At 43.8% G+C, this 17,167-nt stretch overlaps 1 protein-coding gene across 1 annotated transcript; it reads left to right on the top strand.

Moving 5' to 3' along the window:
• Positions 1-6,308: 6,308 nt before the first annotated feature.
• Positions 6,309-15,798, top strand: xylb (xylulokinase homolog (H. influenzae)). The gene is made up of 19 exons (XM_033986073.2): positions 6,309-6,374; positions 7,699-7,781; positions 8,344-8,413; positions 8,556-8,636; positions 8,797-8,883; positions 8,986-9,114; positions 9,192-9,257; positions 9,858-9,930; positions 10,014-10,132; positions 10,211-10,292; positions 10,767-10,807; positions 10,934-11,049; positions 11,206-11,318; positions 11,805-11,878; positions 11,975-12,071; positions 12,707-12,765; positions 13,048-13,135; positions 13,587-13,681; positions 15,583-15,798. Exons 1-19 carry the CDS (start codon positions 6,318-6,320, stop codon positions 15,655-15,657), a joined length of 1,605 nt encoding a protein of 534 aa, XP_033841964.1. The 5' UTR covers positions 6,309-6,317; the 3' UTR covers positions 15,658-15,798.
• The last annotated feature ends 1,369 nt before the right edge of the window (positions 15,799-17,167 follow it).

Below are 17,167 nucleotides of genomic sequence, written 5' to 3'. Positions count from 1 at the left end.
ACACAGTCAGTGTCCATGGAAACCGCACGTTCACGTCCCATTGTCTTCTACTTGTCGTCTGACCCTTGACCCCGGCACGTTCATCTGTGTTTACACCTGAGATTCTGTTCAAACAAACAGGTTGCACCCAGGTGTGTTTAGTCCTGGTCTAATTGTGATTCAGTCCTGTTTTTGTCCTGGTTCAGTCGTGCTTTTATTTCTCAGAACTTCTTTACTTTGTGCACATACACATTAAAATCATTCACACATTGGCATAAAGTCTGGCAAACTCACAAAGTTAAATTTAGCAAAAAAGAATCCAATATGCAGAATTCCATATTTTAATACAGGAGGTTTCTGCTTACCTTTTATTTGACTCGACCACTACTTTGGAGAATGTCAGTATGGAGATTCTACGACAGGGGTGTCAAACTCATTTTGGTCTGAGGGCCACATACGACTTAATTTGATCTCAAGGGGGCCAGACCTATGAGCGGCGGCTGCAGCAGTGGTGCAGCAGAGCAGTGCGCCTAAGCACTGCGCATGCATTGCGTGGCGTCGGGAAGAAACGCAAATTTTTTATTTTTTTTAATTCTATAATTAGCAAAAATAAAAATGGGTGCAATTAAATGGTATATTTATCTACATTTTTATGAGCCTTAAGAATTACAACTTATTAAAAAAATTAATAAAAACATTTTTTTATTTTTGCTGAGTATATTTTTATTACAAATCAGCTGAGGGCCGGATCAAGTCTGTAGGCGGGCCGGATCCGGCCCCCGGGCCGCATGATTGACACCCCTGCCTTAAACACAGCCCTGCGTTAGAACAGTGCTCACAATCACTTCTCACAGATGCAAATCAAAACCACGCGTTTTCTGAAGAAAAAGAGGAGCTGAAGCGGAGCAGGTACAGCTGGTCTCGACGATTTTATATTTAATTATTCTTTTGACACACAGTGATTTTAGATTTTACTGGACAAGCACTGCTTGCCTGACTGCACATCACTGGAATGTAGATTAGGTTAAAGGTCCTATATTACGCAAAACTGACTCTTGAGAGCTGTAAGACATGTCATCATTTTGTTACCTCCTCAAAAACATACCTGCAGTTGTGTTTTGTTTCATTCACATGTCTACATCTCCAAACCTCAAAATGCTCTGTTCCACCTTCTGAAGTTTACGGCTACCTTTTACTTTTTGTTCAGCAGAGATTGGCAATTCCAGTGTATGGAGTTTAAAAACACCATGGAGCACTTCCTGTATTACCACATGACACCACAAGGTGGAGCAGAGTGTTTTCTGTTTGAGATCAACTCAGCCTAAATATGAGGAAAACAACATTATAACATAGATCAGAATATAGTGTAATATGGGCATTTTGATGATGCATTTTTAGTGATTGATGTTAAATTTATATTGGTATCCAGCTCTATTCAATAAAATAACATTATATTCAGTAAAATAATATTAATACTGTACTATTACATCACTACGTCACCATGGAGAGAATCAGACTATATATATCACGTGACCCACAGATTTGGTTCACAACTTCTCAACACACCGATCGATACGCACGCAAACACGGATAGCTCTACTACTTTCAGTATGAAGCCCTGGTATCTGTACTCACCTGAGGACGACATCCACCTCTATGATGAGGACTTTAACCTGGAGGCTCTGCTCTGCCCCACACCATCAGGGGATGAGCAAGAGACCAAGGAGACCCAGCTGGTGTCTCCCAACATCCAGGACTCCTCAAACCCTGAGGAAGGAGGTCCAGTCCAGGTCCTAACACCCCTGGAGGAGAGAGACGCTCTGATCAGGGCGCTCCACGAACAGTTGGAGTGAATGAGGGCTGAGCTTGACAATCAGGTCCAAGTCAACCACTCATTGGACCTGAAGCTGAAAACTCAGGAGAGGATCAACCAAGATCAACACTTGGAGATCCAAAACCTGACTGATGTCCTCCAAAAGTCGGAGAAGGAGATGGGTGCCCACATCAGTGCACATAAACAGATCTGAAACCTGCTCATCAGCACAGGTCAGGAGAATGTGCAGCTGAAAGACGAGCTTCACAACTCCAACGAAGTGACAGCAAAACTGAACGCAACAGAGCTGGAGTTGCTCAAAGTCAAGGAGAAGCTCCAAAAGGCGGAGAAGGAGGTGGATGCTCACGTCAGTGCACAGAAACAGATGACAAACCTGTGCATCAACGTAGTACAGGAGAATGTGCACATGAAAAGCGAGGTTCACTTCGCCAAAGAAGTCACAGCGAAAATGAACCAAACAGAGTTGGACTTGCAAAAAAAGCTGGATGACTTCACCAGAGTACACAACAACATCAGATACCATTTCCACAAAGCTCTGAGAGAGAAAACAGAGCTTAAACAAGAACTGGCCTTCACCAAAAGAGACTTGGAAATGATGAACAACACACTTAAAAGGCAGTACAGTGTAATCGCTGCACTGAAAGACCAGGGCCACTGAGCAGAGGTGGAACAACAAAACACCACCAATGATCGCCACGAACTTTACCCTTGTATTAAGACAAAATTAAATTTAAAAAAAATATTTTAAAAAATGTTATTTGTGTTTTATTTTTTTACAAGTAAAATCTCATTTACATGCTAGCCATAAAACTGGTCTCTATTACACAGGATATTGGTGAAATCAATCAGGTTTCTTAGTAGTAGAAGTAGTAGTACTGGCAAAGTAGTCAAACATTTACCATGAAGAAAAACAAACCATGTTATATTTACTGAAAACAAAAATAATTTGTATATTGAGACATCACTTGATAGACACATGGTTCCCCTCTGCAACCACACCCTGATACTACACCTCTGCCCTGTAGCTTGGCTCTATCCATAACTTATTTGACATCTTTATTTATCAAAACATAAACCTGAGATATGCAACCCACCAACCAAGATTATGAATGTAGCAGTGCAGTAAAGTGGCACTAAACACCTAAACTTCTCCTACAAACGGGAGGCGGGAGGAAGGTGGGGTTTGAGGGTACATGGAACAGTGAGATTGTTCTAACAGGTTTCCACACTTTAAAATATGCCCCTGCAGCCAGGTGTACACTCACCTGAAGGATTATTAGGAACACCATACTAATACGGTGTTTGACCCCCTTTCGCCTTCAGAACTGCCTTAATTCTATGTGGCATTGATTCAACAAGGTGCTGATTCATTCTTTAGAAATGTTGGCCCATATTGATAGGAGCATCTTGCAGTTGATGGAGATTTGTGGGATGCACATCCAGGGCACGAAGCTCCCGTTCCACCACATCCCAAAGATGCTCTATCGGGTTGAGATCTGGTGACTGTGGAGGCCATTGTAGTACAGTGAACTCATTGTCATGTTCAAGAAACCAGTTTGAAATGATTTGAGCTTTATGACATGGTGCATTATCCTGCTGGAAGTAGCCATCAGAGGATGGGTACATGGTGGTCATGAAGGGATGGACATGGTCAGAAACAATGTTCAGGTAGCCCGTGGCATCTAAACAATGCCCAATTGGCACTAAGGGACCTAAAGTGTGCCAAGAAAACATCCCCCACACCATTACACCACCAGCCTGCACAGTGGTAACAAGGCATGATGGATCCATGTTCTCATTCTGTTTACGCCAAATTCTGACTCTACCATTTGAATGTCTCAACAGAAATTGAGACTCATCAGACCAAGCAACATTTTTCCAGTCTTCAACTGTCCAATTTTGGTGAGCTCGTGTAAATTCTAGCCTCTTTTTCCTATTTGTAGTGGAGATGAGTGGTACCCGGTGGGGTCTTCTGCTGTTGTAGCATCCGCCTCGAGGTTGTGCGTGTTGTGGCTTCACAAATGCTTTGCTGCATTCCTCGGGAGTGGTTATTTCAGTCAATGTTGCTCTTCTATCAGCTTGAATCACTCGGCCCATTCTCCTCTGACCTCTAGCATCAACAAGGCATTTTCGCCCACAGGACTGCCGCATACTGGATGTTTTTCCCTTTTCACACCATTCTTTGTAAACCCTAGAAATGGTTGTGCGTGAAAATCCCAGTAACTGAACAGATTGTGAAATACTCAGACCGGCCCGTCTGGCACCAACAACCATGCCACGCTCAAAATTGCTTAAATCACCTTTCTTTCCCATTCTGACATTCAGTTTGGAGTTCAGGAGATTGTCTTGACCAGGACCACACCCCTAAATGCATTGAAGCAACTGCCATGTGATTGGTTGATTAGATAATTGCATTAAGGAGAAATTGAACAGGTCCTAATAATCCTTTAGGTGAGTGTATGTAAACATTAACACCTGGCTCTAATCAGTCTTTCATGATGTCACCAACTACTTGAAATTTCAGAGGCCACTGAAGACAGCATAAATGTATTGATTTAGGTGGGAAGTAAATTTTCCATTAATTTTTCCCACCGACTTACACAGGAAATCAAATATAAAGGGGCACGACAGAGGCGGGTGCAGAGAGATCTGGGTGGCTGTCAAAGGCGGGGACCTCGACGACCAGATCTCCAGACATGGAGACTAGCTCTGGGGACATGGAATGTCACCTCGCTGGGGGGGAAGGAGCCTGAGCTTGTGCGGGAGATTGAGCATTACCGGCTAGATATAGTCGGCCTCACCTCCACGCACAGCTTGGGCTCTGGAACCCAACTCCTTGAGAGGGGTTGGACTCTCCATTTCTCTGGCGTTGCCCGCGGGGAGTGGCGGCGAGCTGGTGTGGGCTCATTGCCCCACAGCTCAGCTGCCACGTGTTGGAGTTCACCCTGGTGGACGAGAGGGTCGGGGACAGATCTCTCACTGTTGCGTCTGCCGACGGGCCAAACAGCAGTGCAGAGTACCCGGCCTTCTTGGAGTCCCTGGGAGGGGTACTATGGTATAATCTGCAAAAAATAGTGTGTGCAGTTTATGGGTGTGTTGCAGTTGATTTACTATTGGGAAATGCACTTATTATTTCTGCCTCAAAACTGATATAAATGAGAGTATTCAATGAGTCCAGAAGCTTCTACTCCTTAGGTCTATTGAACTGTGTTGTTGCAAAATAACTTTTCCCCCATTTTGGAACATTTTCGCATTTTATTTGGCTCAGGAAATGTCTGATGGGGAGTTGTGAAAACTTTGAACAGCAGGTTAACCAGCATTATCCTTTTCGCTTTCGACTTCAACGCGCAATGACGAATCGTGATAATACGTGCACAAAAACACGCGTGATGCAAGGACAAGTCTCTGCTATAGGACATGGGACAGTCTTTAGGACATGGGACAGACATGAAAGTCTGATGGACAGCTGCTGTGGAACGCTCCGGTTCAGTGGAAGACTTGTCAGGGCAAATGTGCCGTAGGTAAAAAGTTTATATTTTATTACTGCTGCTTTGAAAATAACATATTATCTTATCTGTTGTTGTTGGTCCTTTTAAAGCATTTAAAAGCACTCTCAAATGCCCTACTGGTGCAACACTTGCAGCATCTATCCTGTGTAAAAAGTTTGCATCTGTCTCTCCTGTACTTTACCATCACCCAGTTTTAGCTCTCATAATTGTAATAAATCTGGCAGCACTCGCTTAACAACTTAATTTGCATTTCTTCTGCTTTAGTCTTGGTTCAGTCCTGCTTTAGTCTTGGTTCAGTTCTGCTTTAGTCTTGGTTCAGTCCTGCTTTAGTCCTGGTTCAGTTCTGCTTTAGTCCTGGTTCAGTTCTGCTTTAGTCTTGGTTCAGTTCTGCTTTAGTCTTGGTTCAGTCCTGCTTTAGTCTTGGTTCAGTCCTGCTTTAGTCCTGGTTCAGTTCTGCTTTAGTCTTGGTTCAGTTCTGCTTTAGTCTTGGTTCAGTCCTGCTTTAGTCCTGGTTCAGTCCTGCATTAGTCTTGGTTCAGTCCACATCAATCCTTGTCTGTTGTTAACGTGTTGTTGTTGTCAGAAGAAGATGAGTTTAAGTGCTTGGAACCTGGCTCTTTGAACCAGACCAGACCTGAGCGAGTCCCAGTGAAGTCGGGTTACAGACTGGGATCTAGACCAGGACTAAACCTGGAAAAGATACACTTCCCGTTCCCAATCAGGGCAACCCTGAAGACTTGGACTCTACTCTGTATTTTGTACTTTCTAGAAAAATGTATAAAAACCATCAGATAATAAACACATGTTTGTAAGAGAGATCGGGACTCAAGCCCACAACCTCCTGGTGAGAGGGAGGAGACAGGATAACCACTGTGCCACAGTAACATAGGGACAACATCCAGATCTAGGAATCTAACCAACAACCTCCTCACTGAGTTTTTCGTGTCGTGTCTCTTTAAGACTTTAACCCCTCCCTTGCCGTCTCGTTCGGAGCTATGGCGGCCGTGCAGGACCAGGACGTGTTTTTAGGTTTTGACTTCAGCACTCAGCAGGTAAATCTCACCCGTCATTCACCTGTCACTCACCTGTGCGTCAGGTATTCCACGCGCACTTTTATGCACGGGCTGCGCACTGGGCCACTGCGCACACACGGAACACAACACGAAACAACAGGGCGCGCGGTTTATTTTCAGGACTGCAGCGTGTGGCATGAAGCTGCACAACAGTGAACTTTGGACTTTTAAAACCAGAATGAGACAAAAACGACGCAGAGATCGGGTTTAAAAGCATGGAGAAAGGACAATAAACGATGGAACGTTAAATGCAATAAAATGTTCTGAACATGTTAAATCTGTTTAGTAAAATAGTGTTCTTAGGCTTGTGTGTTTCCTGCGAAAAAAGTACGATATTACAATAACATTATTAGAATTTGCCATTTTAGAAGTAGTACTAGTTACTACAGCTTTAGAGAAGCCTCCTTTAGTCCTGCTTTAGTCTGGTTTAGTCCTACATTAGCCCTGATTTAATCCTAATTTAATCCTGGTTCAGTCCTGCTTTAGTCCTGGTCTAGTCCTGGTTTATTCCTGGTTTAGTCCTGGTCTAGTCCTGGTTTAGTCCTGCTTTAGTCCTGCTTTAGTTCTGCATTAGTAGTCCTCCTTCAGTCCTGGTCTAATTCTGGTTTAGTCCTGCTTTAGTCCTGGTGTAGTCCTGGTCTAGTCCTGGTTTAGTCCTGCTTCAGTCCTGGTCTAGTCCTGGTTTATTCCTGGTTTAGTCCTCCTTCAGTCCTGGTCTAGTCCTGGTTTAGTTCTGCATTAGTCCTGGTCTAGTCCTGCTTTAGTTCTGCTTCAGTCCTGGTTTAGTCCTGGTCTAGTCCTGCTTTAGTTCTGCTTCAGTCCTGGTCTAGTCCTGGTTTATTTCTGGTTTATTCCTGGTCTAGTCCTGGTTTATTCCTGGTTTATTCCTGCTTCAGTCCTGGTCTAGTCCTGGTTTAGTTCTGCATTAGTCCTGGTCTAGTCCTGCTTTAGTTCTGGTTTAGTCCTGGTCTAGTCCTGCTTTAGTTCTGCTTTAGTTCTGCTTCAGTCCTGGTTTATTCCTGGTTTAGTCCTGCTTCAGTCCTTTTTCAGTCCTGGTTTATTCCTGGTTTATTCCTGGTTTAGTCCTGCTTCAGTCCTGGTCTAGTCCTGGTTTATTCCTGGTTTATTCCTGGTTTAGTCCTGCTTCAGTCCTGGTCTAGTCCTGGTTTATTCCTGGTTTATTCCTGGTTTATTCCTGGTTTAGTCCTGCTTCAGTCCTGGTCTAGTCCTGGTTTATTCCTGGTTTATTCCTGGTTTAGTCCTGCTTCAGTCCTGGTTTAGTCCTGGTTTATCCTGTTCTCAGTTGAAGGTCTTGGCTTTGGACTCGGAGCTGCAGGTTCTTCTTGAGGATCATGTGCAGTTTGACTTGGACCTCCCAGAGTTCAGGTGAGTCTCATTTAAACCAGGGGCGGGGTCGGAGGGAATACTGTGCTGTGATTGGCCCATTCTGGTGTCAGTCAATTAAGATTTTACACTATCAGAGTAGTCAGCCTTCTTGGTCCACTGTTCCTGACAGGTTTAACTCAGAAACACTGAAGGATGGGTCAAATGCAAAGGGAACATTTCTGTAAAATAATAATATCCAGACTAAATAATAAAGAATGCATTTTGCCTGTTTCAATTCCTCTAGAATATTGATACTTTGCGGGCTGATGTCATCAACATTCCCTGGGGTGTGATGCTAACTGTAGACACTGCTCTGTCTGAAGCTCTTTTACTCACGTTAGATTTTAATCTGAGCTTTATTTAACACAATGTGACCATAAAGAACTGAATATGTGCTGTTTAAATCCAATGTCTTGAGTTTTCAGACAATCTTAAAACTGTTGTGCCTGCTTGCACATTGTGTCACCATGGTAACTGCTGAACATTCCTCCATAGACATACATGCAGAACACCCCCAGTGTGATGCCACTGCAAGTATCACTAAGTTTTTTGTGTCTTTTAGGACACAGGGTGGAGTTCACATACATTCAGACAGACTGACCGTCACCTCTCCTGTGCTCATGTGGGTCCAGGTCAGAACCACAGCATCAAACTCACACTTTTATTTCAGTTAGATGTTTTTTGCTTCAACTGTTCAACACTGACAAGTTTATTCCCCTGCCCCTCCTCTTCCTCCCTCACTATCCTTCTCTCCCTCTTCTCTCTCTGTTCCAGGCTCTGGATAAACTGCTGAACAAAATGAAGTCTTCTGGGTTTGACTTCTCCAGAGTGAGGGCGCTGTCAGGGAGTGGACAGGTAGTCCTGGTTTGGTCCTGGTTTAGTCCTCGTTTAATCCTGGTTTAGTGCTTGTTTAGTCCTGGTTTAGTGCTTGTTTGGTCCTGGTTTAGTCCTGGTTTAACGCTTGTTTGGTCCTGGTTTAGTTCTGGTCTAAGTCCCTGTGTTTTGCCTCCTGCAGCAGCATGGCAGTGTGTTCTGGAGGAAAGGAGCTGCACAGACCCTCAGAACACTGGATCCGGACTTGGATCTGTCTAAGATTCTCCAGGTTTGAACCAAGATCCTGCTTTAGACCTGGTTCAGTCCTGCTTTAGTCCTGGTATAAACCTGGTTTAGTCCTGGTGTGGAACTGGTTTATATCTGGTTTCAGGAGAGCTTCTCGGTGCAGTACAGTCCTGTTTGGATGGACTCCAGCGCCAAGCCTCAGTGTGATGCTCTGGAGAGAGCAGCAGGGGGCGCTCTAAGACTGGCTCGCATCACTGGCTCCAAAGCCTACGAGGTCTGTGCACTACTACTACTATTACTACTACCAGTATTTTACTACTACTGACCTTAGACTTATTATTTGGTCTGCAGCGTTTTACAGGAAACCAGATCTCCAAAATGTTCCAGACTCATCCAGAGGAGTTTCAGCAGACAGAGGTGCACCTGCCGCCTTCATCAGCCACATCTACCTGGCACCTTTTCCATTCACCTTCACCTGTCACATTCACAGATTTTTTTTTACAGTTTAAACAATTAATATGCAAACTAAACATCTCATCCTAACCTGAGATGAAAGCCACTGGACTCAATAAAACCGACACAAAACAATATGGCCACTGAAATCAGGTTCAAATTACAACAAATGTCCCAGCCAGTGCACACCAGAGCACGACGCGTCATGTGGTGCACATCAAAGCACCTCTGTGTCTTAGAGTTTGATATTATTTTAAAGTTAACTTAGCCGTTAGTGTAGGTCCTGTCACTGTAGGCCCCGTCACTGTAGGCCCTGTCACTGTAGGTCCTATCACTGTAGGCCCTGGCTGCAGCCCTGATAAAGCTCAGTGTTAGAACAGAAACAGGCTGCGTTGTACAGTTCCTTTGTGCCGGCGTCTCCTCAGACTCTGTACATGTTCTTCAGTCAGACGGGTTAGACCTGTAGTTTAGGTTCAGCAGGTGCATTTTGTCTTTAATATAAAAGTATGATGAACATTTACCTGGACCACATAAGTGACCATGTGTTGTGACCATTTGTCTCAGAGGATTTCGTTGGTGAGCAGTTTTGCCGCTTCTCTGTTCCTCGGGGGTTATGCCCCCATCGACCTCAGTGATGGTACAGGACTCCTTACACATTACTACAAAGAATAAGACGTTTATAATCAATACATTTTTATGTTGACCTGTGGTCTGTTTCAGGATCTGGGATGAACCTCTTGGACCTGTCTCTGAGGGACTGGTCTGATCTCTGTCTAAATGCCTGTGCTCCAGGACTGCGCCCCCTGCTGGCTGCGCCTGTGCCCTCCTCCTCTGTCCTGGTGAGAGTCATGTACACTTTAGTAATGTTACGTTATGCTAAAGTTCTAAATGTCATAATTGTGTCATGTTGTGTTCAGGGACCTGTTTCCTCATATTTTGTGAAGCGTTTTGGATTCTCAGAGAGCTGCAGAGTTGTGGCCTTCACCGGAGACAATCCTGGTAAACACATAATAATGTTTTTGATTTGAACTTTTATTTTTTGGATATTCTATAAAATAGTTTGCAATTTACTTGTAGTTTCTCTTCTCTCCACTGGATGGAGCTGTTCTATTCGTCAGTATTCCCATTTAGCTTCATCTGTTAAAATAGGACTCAGTCAGGACTAAGCAAGGCTAAACCAGAGACTAAAGCAGAGACTAAAGCGGAGACTAAAGCAGAGACTAAAGCAGGACTAAACCAGAGACTAAACCAGAGACTAAATCAGGGACTAAACCAGGGACTAAACCAGGGACTAAACCAGAGACTAAACCAGAGACTAAACCAGAGACTAAACCAGAGACTAAATCAGGGACTAAACCAGGAACTAAACCGGAGACTAAACCAGGGACTAAACCAGGGACTCAACCAGGGACTAAACCGGCGACTAAACCAGGGACTAAACCAGAGACTAAAGCCAGTCTTTTTGTGTTTCAGCGTCTCTGGCTGGGATGAGGCTGCAGCCTGGAGACATTGCTGTGAGTCTCTTTGTTTTTCTTTAAAAAGTTTTATGTACCAGATCTCAGTATCAGTGAAGCTTCATGAGTTTAAAACATGTGTAATTACAATAATGTCATATAAAAGATAATGTATCGACCACACAGGTGAGTTTAGGCACCAGCGACACTGTGTTCCTGTGGCTGCAGTTCCCCCGTCCTGCACTAGAGGGCCACGTCTTCATCAACCCTGTGAACACACAGGACTACATGGCCCTGCTCTGGTGAGGAAGACTGGCTTTGGACCGGGTATAGACAGGGTTTATGCCTAGTCTAGAACTGGTTTAGTACTATGGTTATTCCTGGTTTAGTCCTGGTTCAGTCCTGCTTTAGTCCTGCGTTAGTCCTGTTTAAGCTCATACGTGTACATTTTGTTGTAGTTTTAAGAACGGCTCTCTAGTGAGGCAGAGAATCCGGGACGAGCTCGGGGGGTCCTGGGGTCACTTCTCTTCCGCTCTGAGCAGCTCTCCTCTGGGCAACCATGGGAACATCGGTACACAACTTCAAGTTTAATTTAATGTAACTTAATGAAATGTCCTTTACAGAGAAGTATTTATACTGTATTTATACTTTAGTTTCGTGTAGATAGGTCCAGTAATTAGAGATATTACTCATAAACCAGGTCAGACATCAGCACATTGTGGAGTCCCATTAGTTTAACCTGGTGAGAATCCTCAGGTGGAGTTGGAGTATAACTCAGATGCAGATTTGTTTACTTTGTTTATGGTTAATATCTCCTATCCACGTGAAACCATAAGATTTATACAACAAGTTTGTGGAGCCAATCCCAAACAAATAATGACAAGGTTCAACATTTATTGTAAGTTTGGAGATTTCTTTCAAAAGCAGTGAATGTCTGATATTTATACAAGCCCCTGCAGAACATCTGAAATGATTATGTTCAAGTGTTGTGAATAAAACCTGTTATAAGCTCTCCCGCCTACAAAATAAAAGACTCTGAGGTATCTGTTCTTCTCAGGCTTTTATTTTGATGTGTTGGAGATCCTTCCTGCCGCTGTGGGAGTGCACCGCTTCGACGCTCAGGACAACAAGGTCAATTTTATCTTTTTTTTTTCTTTTTTAAAATAAAATAAATATATTCCAGTGGCAGTACATCTGTGTGAGTACAGTACCGGTGCTGTCTTGCAGGTGTCCTCGTTCCCCACTCACACTGAGGTCCGGGCACTCGTGGAGGGACAGTTTTTATCCAAACGTCTTCACGCAGAACGCCTCGGATACACCATCGGTAACAAACATTGTGTAACTCAACACCTCACAAACGCGGGAGTCTGTAGAGGAGGAGGGGATCGTAGATATGACCAAAATGACTCCAATGATCTGCAAGTATTTCTGGTGATAAACATTCATACAGACTTATATACTATTTGTTTTGTTTGTTTTTTGGTTTGTATTTTTATGTATTTAAACAGAGCGATCATGAAAAAGACCAAACCAGGGACTAAACCAGAGACTAAATCTGGAATGAATTAAGACTGAACCAGGACTTTTCTAATTATTTCCAGTCCTATTTTATAAATCCATAAGAAATGTGCTGAGAAATGCCTGTAAACATCTTGGACTCAGTCTTAAGGTCTTAAAATCTCCATGGAGACAATCAGGTGGTGAACTGTGTACCAGAAAAGTTACATAGTGCATCTTTTATTCTCTAGTTTAAACACAGCTAGTTTCTGTCCTTTTATATTTTCTTTCAGACCTTTTTTGCAGCATTCTTATAATAGATGATAAACTTGATAATCCAATTTTGCACAAGTTTAAATCTCTGACATATGGCCCCTCCCCTCTGTGCTCACCACTCACTTTGGTCATCTTTGATTTTGTGTTTCCAGTTCCTGTTTGCCTTATTTGGTTTTGTGTTTTCAGTTCCTGGAACCCGAGTTTTGGCGACGGGCGGAGCCTCTTCAAACCTGCAGATCCTTCAGGTTTGTCCCATAATGCAGTGTGCTACAAAGGTTCAAGTACTGTTTTCAGAGTGGTTAGCCCTGGTCTTAACTGAGTGGTGACACGTGTCAGTGAATCAGTGATTTTTTTCCTCATCAAAACCTGCAAAGGTGTGAGCAACCAGACAGAAATCAGATTACTCACATCACATTTACATAATCTGATCACTCCAGAAATCAGATCATGATCATGATTCTGGTGTGCAGGTGAACATAGCCACCGCCCCCTTCTGGCCACACTTGGACTAACCTGTTTTGTTTCAGGTGTTGTCAGACGTGTTTAATGCTCCGGTCTACACCATCGACAGCTCAAACTCCACCTGCCTCGGGTCTGCATACAGAGCTCTGCACGGTGACTGCCTTTACGCTATAAACTCTACTAACCCTCTTCATATCTGTCAGAGCTGAAGGATTCATCCCAATTAAAATCACAATTTGGATGGACGCAATTAGTAAATCACAAAGGCTGCTATTTTAAGTAGCATAATTTACTCCACAAACGACAAGATCTTCTGTCTTAATCTGCATAAAAACTGCTCACCCTGTAGTTTAGACCTATGCAAACATGTTCTGAAATGTCCGTGTGTCAGATGACCTTCATGTGTATCAGATGCCCTCCCTGTGCATCCATGGGGTCTTATCCTTCATAAAAACATCTAACCCTGTAGTTTAGATCTGTACACTGTCAGTTCAGATTTCAGTTTTTCATCAATTCTTCCCGTTTAAAATGTGAACTTTGAACAGAATCTTATTATTAAAACATAAATCACAAATCTAACTAACTTTGGTATTTTTTGGTGTAGGTCTTGTGGCAGAGTCTGGCGTCTCGTTTTTCGATGCAGTAAAAAATGGATCAGAGCCAAAACTCATCGCAACTCCACATCCTCAGGCAAAACAGGTGAATATGTGATATAAAGGAGGACCAAAGGGTACAGAGGAGGGACAGTGAATATGGTACAGAGGAGAGGATGCAGAGGGGCAGAGGGTGCAGAGGAGCAGCACATATATGGTACAGTGTGTACTGTTGTGAGAGAATATTCATGCTCAAACAGCAGGAGGCCATTATATAAACATGGCTCCCATACACTTGTATAGCTCCAACTTTGACCTAAATGATTCATCTCTTCTCTAAAGTCCATATACTGTGCGTTTTTAATTCAGCTCTCAGCTTTGGGATTTCATGTGGCACATCTTCTAATATAAAAATCACCTCATTGACACTGACGCCTCATTTTAAAGCTCCATCATGTCACTGAACCAACTGGAACGTTCCACAGTATCTTCATTATCTGCATTTATCAAAAATACCTTTGAAAACACATCATGATTAGGTCCAAATCTAAAACCAGGTCTAGACTAGGACTAGACCAGGATTAAACCAGAACTAAACCAGGAATAGACCAAGACTAAACCGAGACTGAACCACGACAAGACCAAGACTAAAGACTAAACCAGGACTGAAAGAGAACTGAAAACTGACTAGACCAGGACTAAACTGGGGCTAAACTGGGACTAAACCAGAACTAAACCAGGATTAATTCATGTACGCCAGGACTTAATCAAGACCAAAATCATTTAGCAGTCTATGAAACGTGTCCTCTGCATTTGACCCATCCTGTGTCTGGGTTAAACTTTGCCGGTTCCTGTCCTCCTGTCCTCATGTCCCCTCTGTTTTATGTTTGGTCGTTTGGTTTTGGAGGTTTCATGTTTCCAGATGGACTTTTATTTTCAAAGTCGTAACTGAAACAGACGAGACCCGAGACTCGTAAAAACATATAAAATGTTTCATAAAATATTCAAGCTGCAAACAGAGGGACTAAACCAGGACTGAACAGGACTGAACCAGGACTAAACCAAAGACTAAACTAGGACTCAACCAGAGACTAAACCAGGACTAAACCAGAGACTAAACCAGGACTAAATCAGAGACTAAACCAGGACTAAACCAGAGACTAAACCAGGACTCAACCAGAGACTAAACCAGGACTCAACCAGGACTCAACCAGAGACTAAACCAGGACTAAACCAGAGACTAAACCAGGACTAAATCAGAGACTAAACCAGGACTCAACCAGAGACTAAACCAGAGACTAAACCAGAGACTAAACCAGAGACTGAACCAGAGACTGAACCAGGACTAAACCAGGACTCAACCAGAGACTAAACCAGGACTAAACCAGAGACTAAACCAGGACTAAACCAGAGACTAAACCAGGACTAAATCAGAGACTAAACCAGGACTAAACCAGAGACTAAACCAGGACTCAACCAGAGACTAAACCAGGACTCAACCAGGACTCAACCAGAGACTAAACCAGGACTAAACCAGAGACTAAACCAGGACTAAACCAGAGACTAAACCAGGACTAAATCAGAGACTAAACCAGGACTCAACCAGAGACTAAACCAGAGACTAAACCAGAGACTAAACCAGAGACTGAACCAGAGACTGAACCAGGACGGAACCAGGACTAAACCAGAGACTAAACCAGGACTCAACCAAAGACTAAACCAGGACTAAACCAGAGACTAAACCAGGACTAAACCAGAGACTAAACCAGAGACTAAACCAGGACTCAACCAAAGACTAAACCAGGACTAAACCAGAGACTAAACCAGGACTCAACCAGAGACTAAACCAGGACTCAACCAAAGACTAAACCAGGACTAAACCAGAGACTAAACCAGAGACTAAACCAGGACTAAACCAGGACTAAACCAGGACTAAACCAGAGACTAAACCAGAGACTAAACCGGGACTGAAACAGAACCACATATCACAAACTTTGTATTTTTCAGGTTTATGATGAGATGCTGAAACGCTTCACCCGATTGGAGGAAAGAGTCCTACAGGAGTTCCACCCCCATGACTGACCAACCAATCACAGCACAGCTCTGACATGATTTTTTTTTAAAGTTTTTAATAATGTGAACAGTTCTGAAATATGTGTGAATGTAAATGTAAATGCAAATGAAAACTACTTATATTTTAATTAATTAAAAACATAATTCTCAACTGTGGTATCTTCAGTATTATGAGGTAAAAAATAAATAAATCTGATTTTCCAATGAGACCTTTATGTACAACGAAAATCAGGACTAAACCAGGACTAGACCAGGACTAAACCCAGTTTAAACCAGGACTGAACAGGAATTAAACCAGGACTAGACCAAGGTTGAACAAGGACTAAGCCAGGACTAGACCATGATTAAACCCTCACTAGGACTAAACCTGGACTACAATTGTGCCAAACTGAATTCACACAACTGTATTTACTGCTTCGGGTTTAAGTCTGTGTTCCATCAGATGCGACAAATGTGTTCAGATCTGAGCTAGGATGCAAGGACACATGTTAGGAAGGAGGAGAGGAGACGATGAGGGAGGGGGGAGGAGGCGACCTGGTTTGAACCTGTCTATCCTCAATGGCATGGCTGCATCCCATTTTTCAAATCACTGCCTCCTAACATGTCTAACTGTATTAGACCATCTGACGTCATTAGACCGAAGGTTTGTTAATCTGCGTTCAACAAATACAAGATAGAACTGACAATGGTGAGGGGGTGATGGATGGATGGAGGATGGGGATGGATGGGGGTTTGAAATGAGGAGGAGAGCGAAAGAGGGAGGGAGGAGAGGAGCTTACCTGGTTTGAACCTCTGTTATGTGGTATTGATATAAGAAATCTCCCCAAGTCAAATCCACAGCAATATAGCAGGATGAGAGCGCATCTGACACACACGGACATACAGCTGGTGGATGGGAGGGCATCTGACACACACGGACATACAGCCGGTGGATGGGAGGGCATCTGACACACACGGACATACAGCCGGTGGATGGGAGGGCATCTGACACACAGGGACATACAGCCGGTGGATGGGAGGGCATCTGACACACAGGGACATACAGCCGGTGGATGGGAGGGCATCTGACACACAGGGACATACAGCCGGTGGATGGGAGGGCATCTGACACACAGGGACATACAGCCGGTGGATGGGAGGGCATCTGACACACACAGGGACATACAGCCGGTGGATGGGAGGGCATCTGACACACACGGACATACAGCCGGTGGATGGGACGGCATCTGACACACAGGACATTCACTTCAGTCAGTTGTGGGGGGGGGGCTACAGCTGTCCTCAGACGGCCTACAATTCCCATCATCCTCTGGGACTAAACTAGGACTAATCCACCACAGCTGTCCTGAGATGGCCTACATCTCCCAGAGTCCCCTGGGAGTTGCTGTTGTTGTGCTGTTGAGCAGGACACCTCCTCAGCTCTGTGTGGGTGCTGGGTTTACAGGCTTATTGGGGACATTGCATTGACCTCCATTCATGTTCTGGAGTTTGATCCTAACCTTAACCTTAAAGGCCCTGG

Source organism: Periophthalmus magnuspinnatus, chromosome 20, assembly GCF_009829125.3.
Source record: "Periophthalmus magnuspinnatus isolate fPerMag1 chromosome 20, fPerMag1.2.pri, whole genome shotgun sequence".
Classification (NCBI taxonomy): domain Eukaryota; kingdom Metazoa; phylum Chordata; class Actinopteri; order Gobiiformes; family Gobiidae; genus Periophthalmus; species Periophthalmus magnuspinnatus.
The sequence above is the reverse complement of the archived record's forward strand: the minus strand, read 5'-3'. Positions and strand labels throughout refer to the sequence as shown.

Bases quoted from the DNA above. Each gene is read 5' to 3' on its own strand.
- xylb (XM_033986073.2), top strand. From the start codon at position 6,318: ATGGCGGCCGTGCAGGACCAGGACGTGTTTTTAGGTTTTGACTTCAGC. The intron at 9,258-9,857 runs GTGCACCTGCCG...CATTTGTCTCAG, and splicing joins AGGAGTTTCAGCAGACAGAG to AGGATTTCGTTGGTGAGCAG. The intron at 13,136-13,586 runs GTGACTGCCTTT...TTTTTGGTGTAG, and splicing joins TGCATACAGAGCTCTGCACG to GTCTTGTGGCAGAGTCTGGC.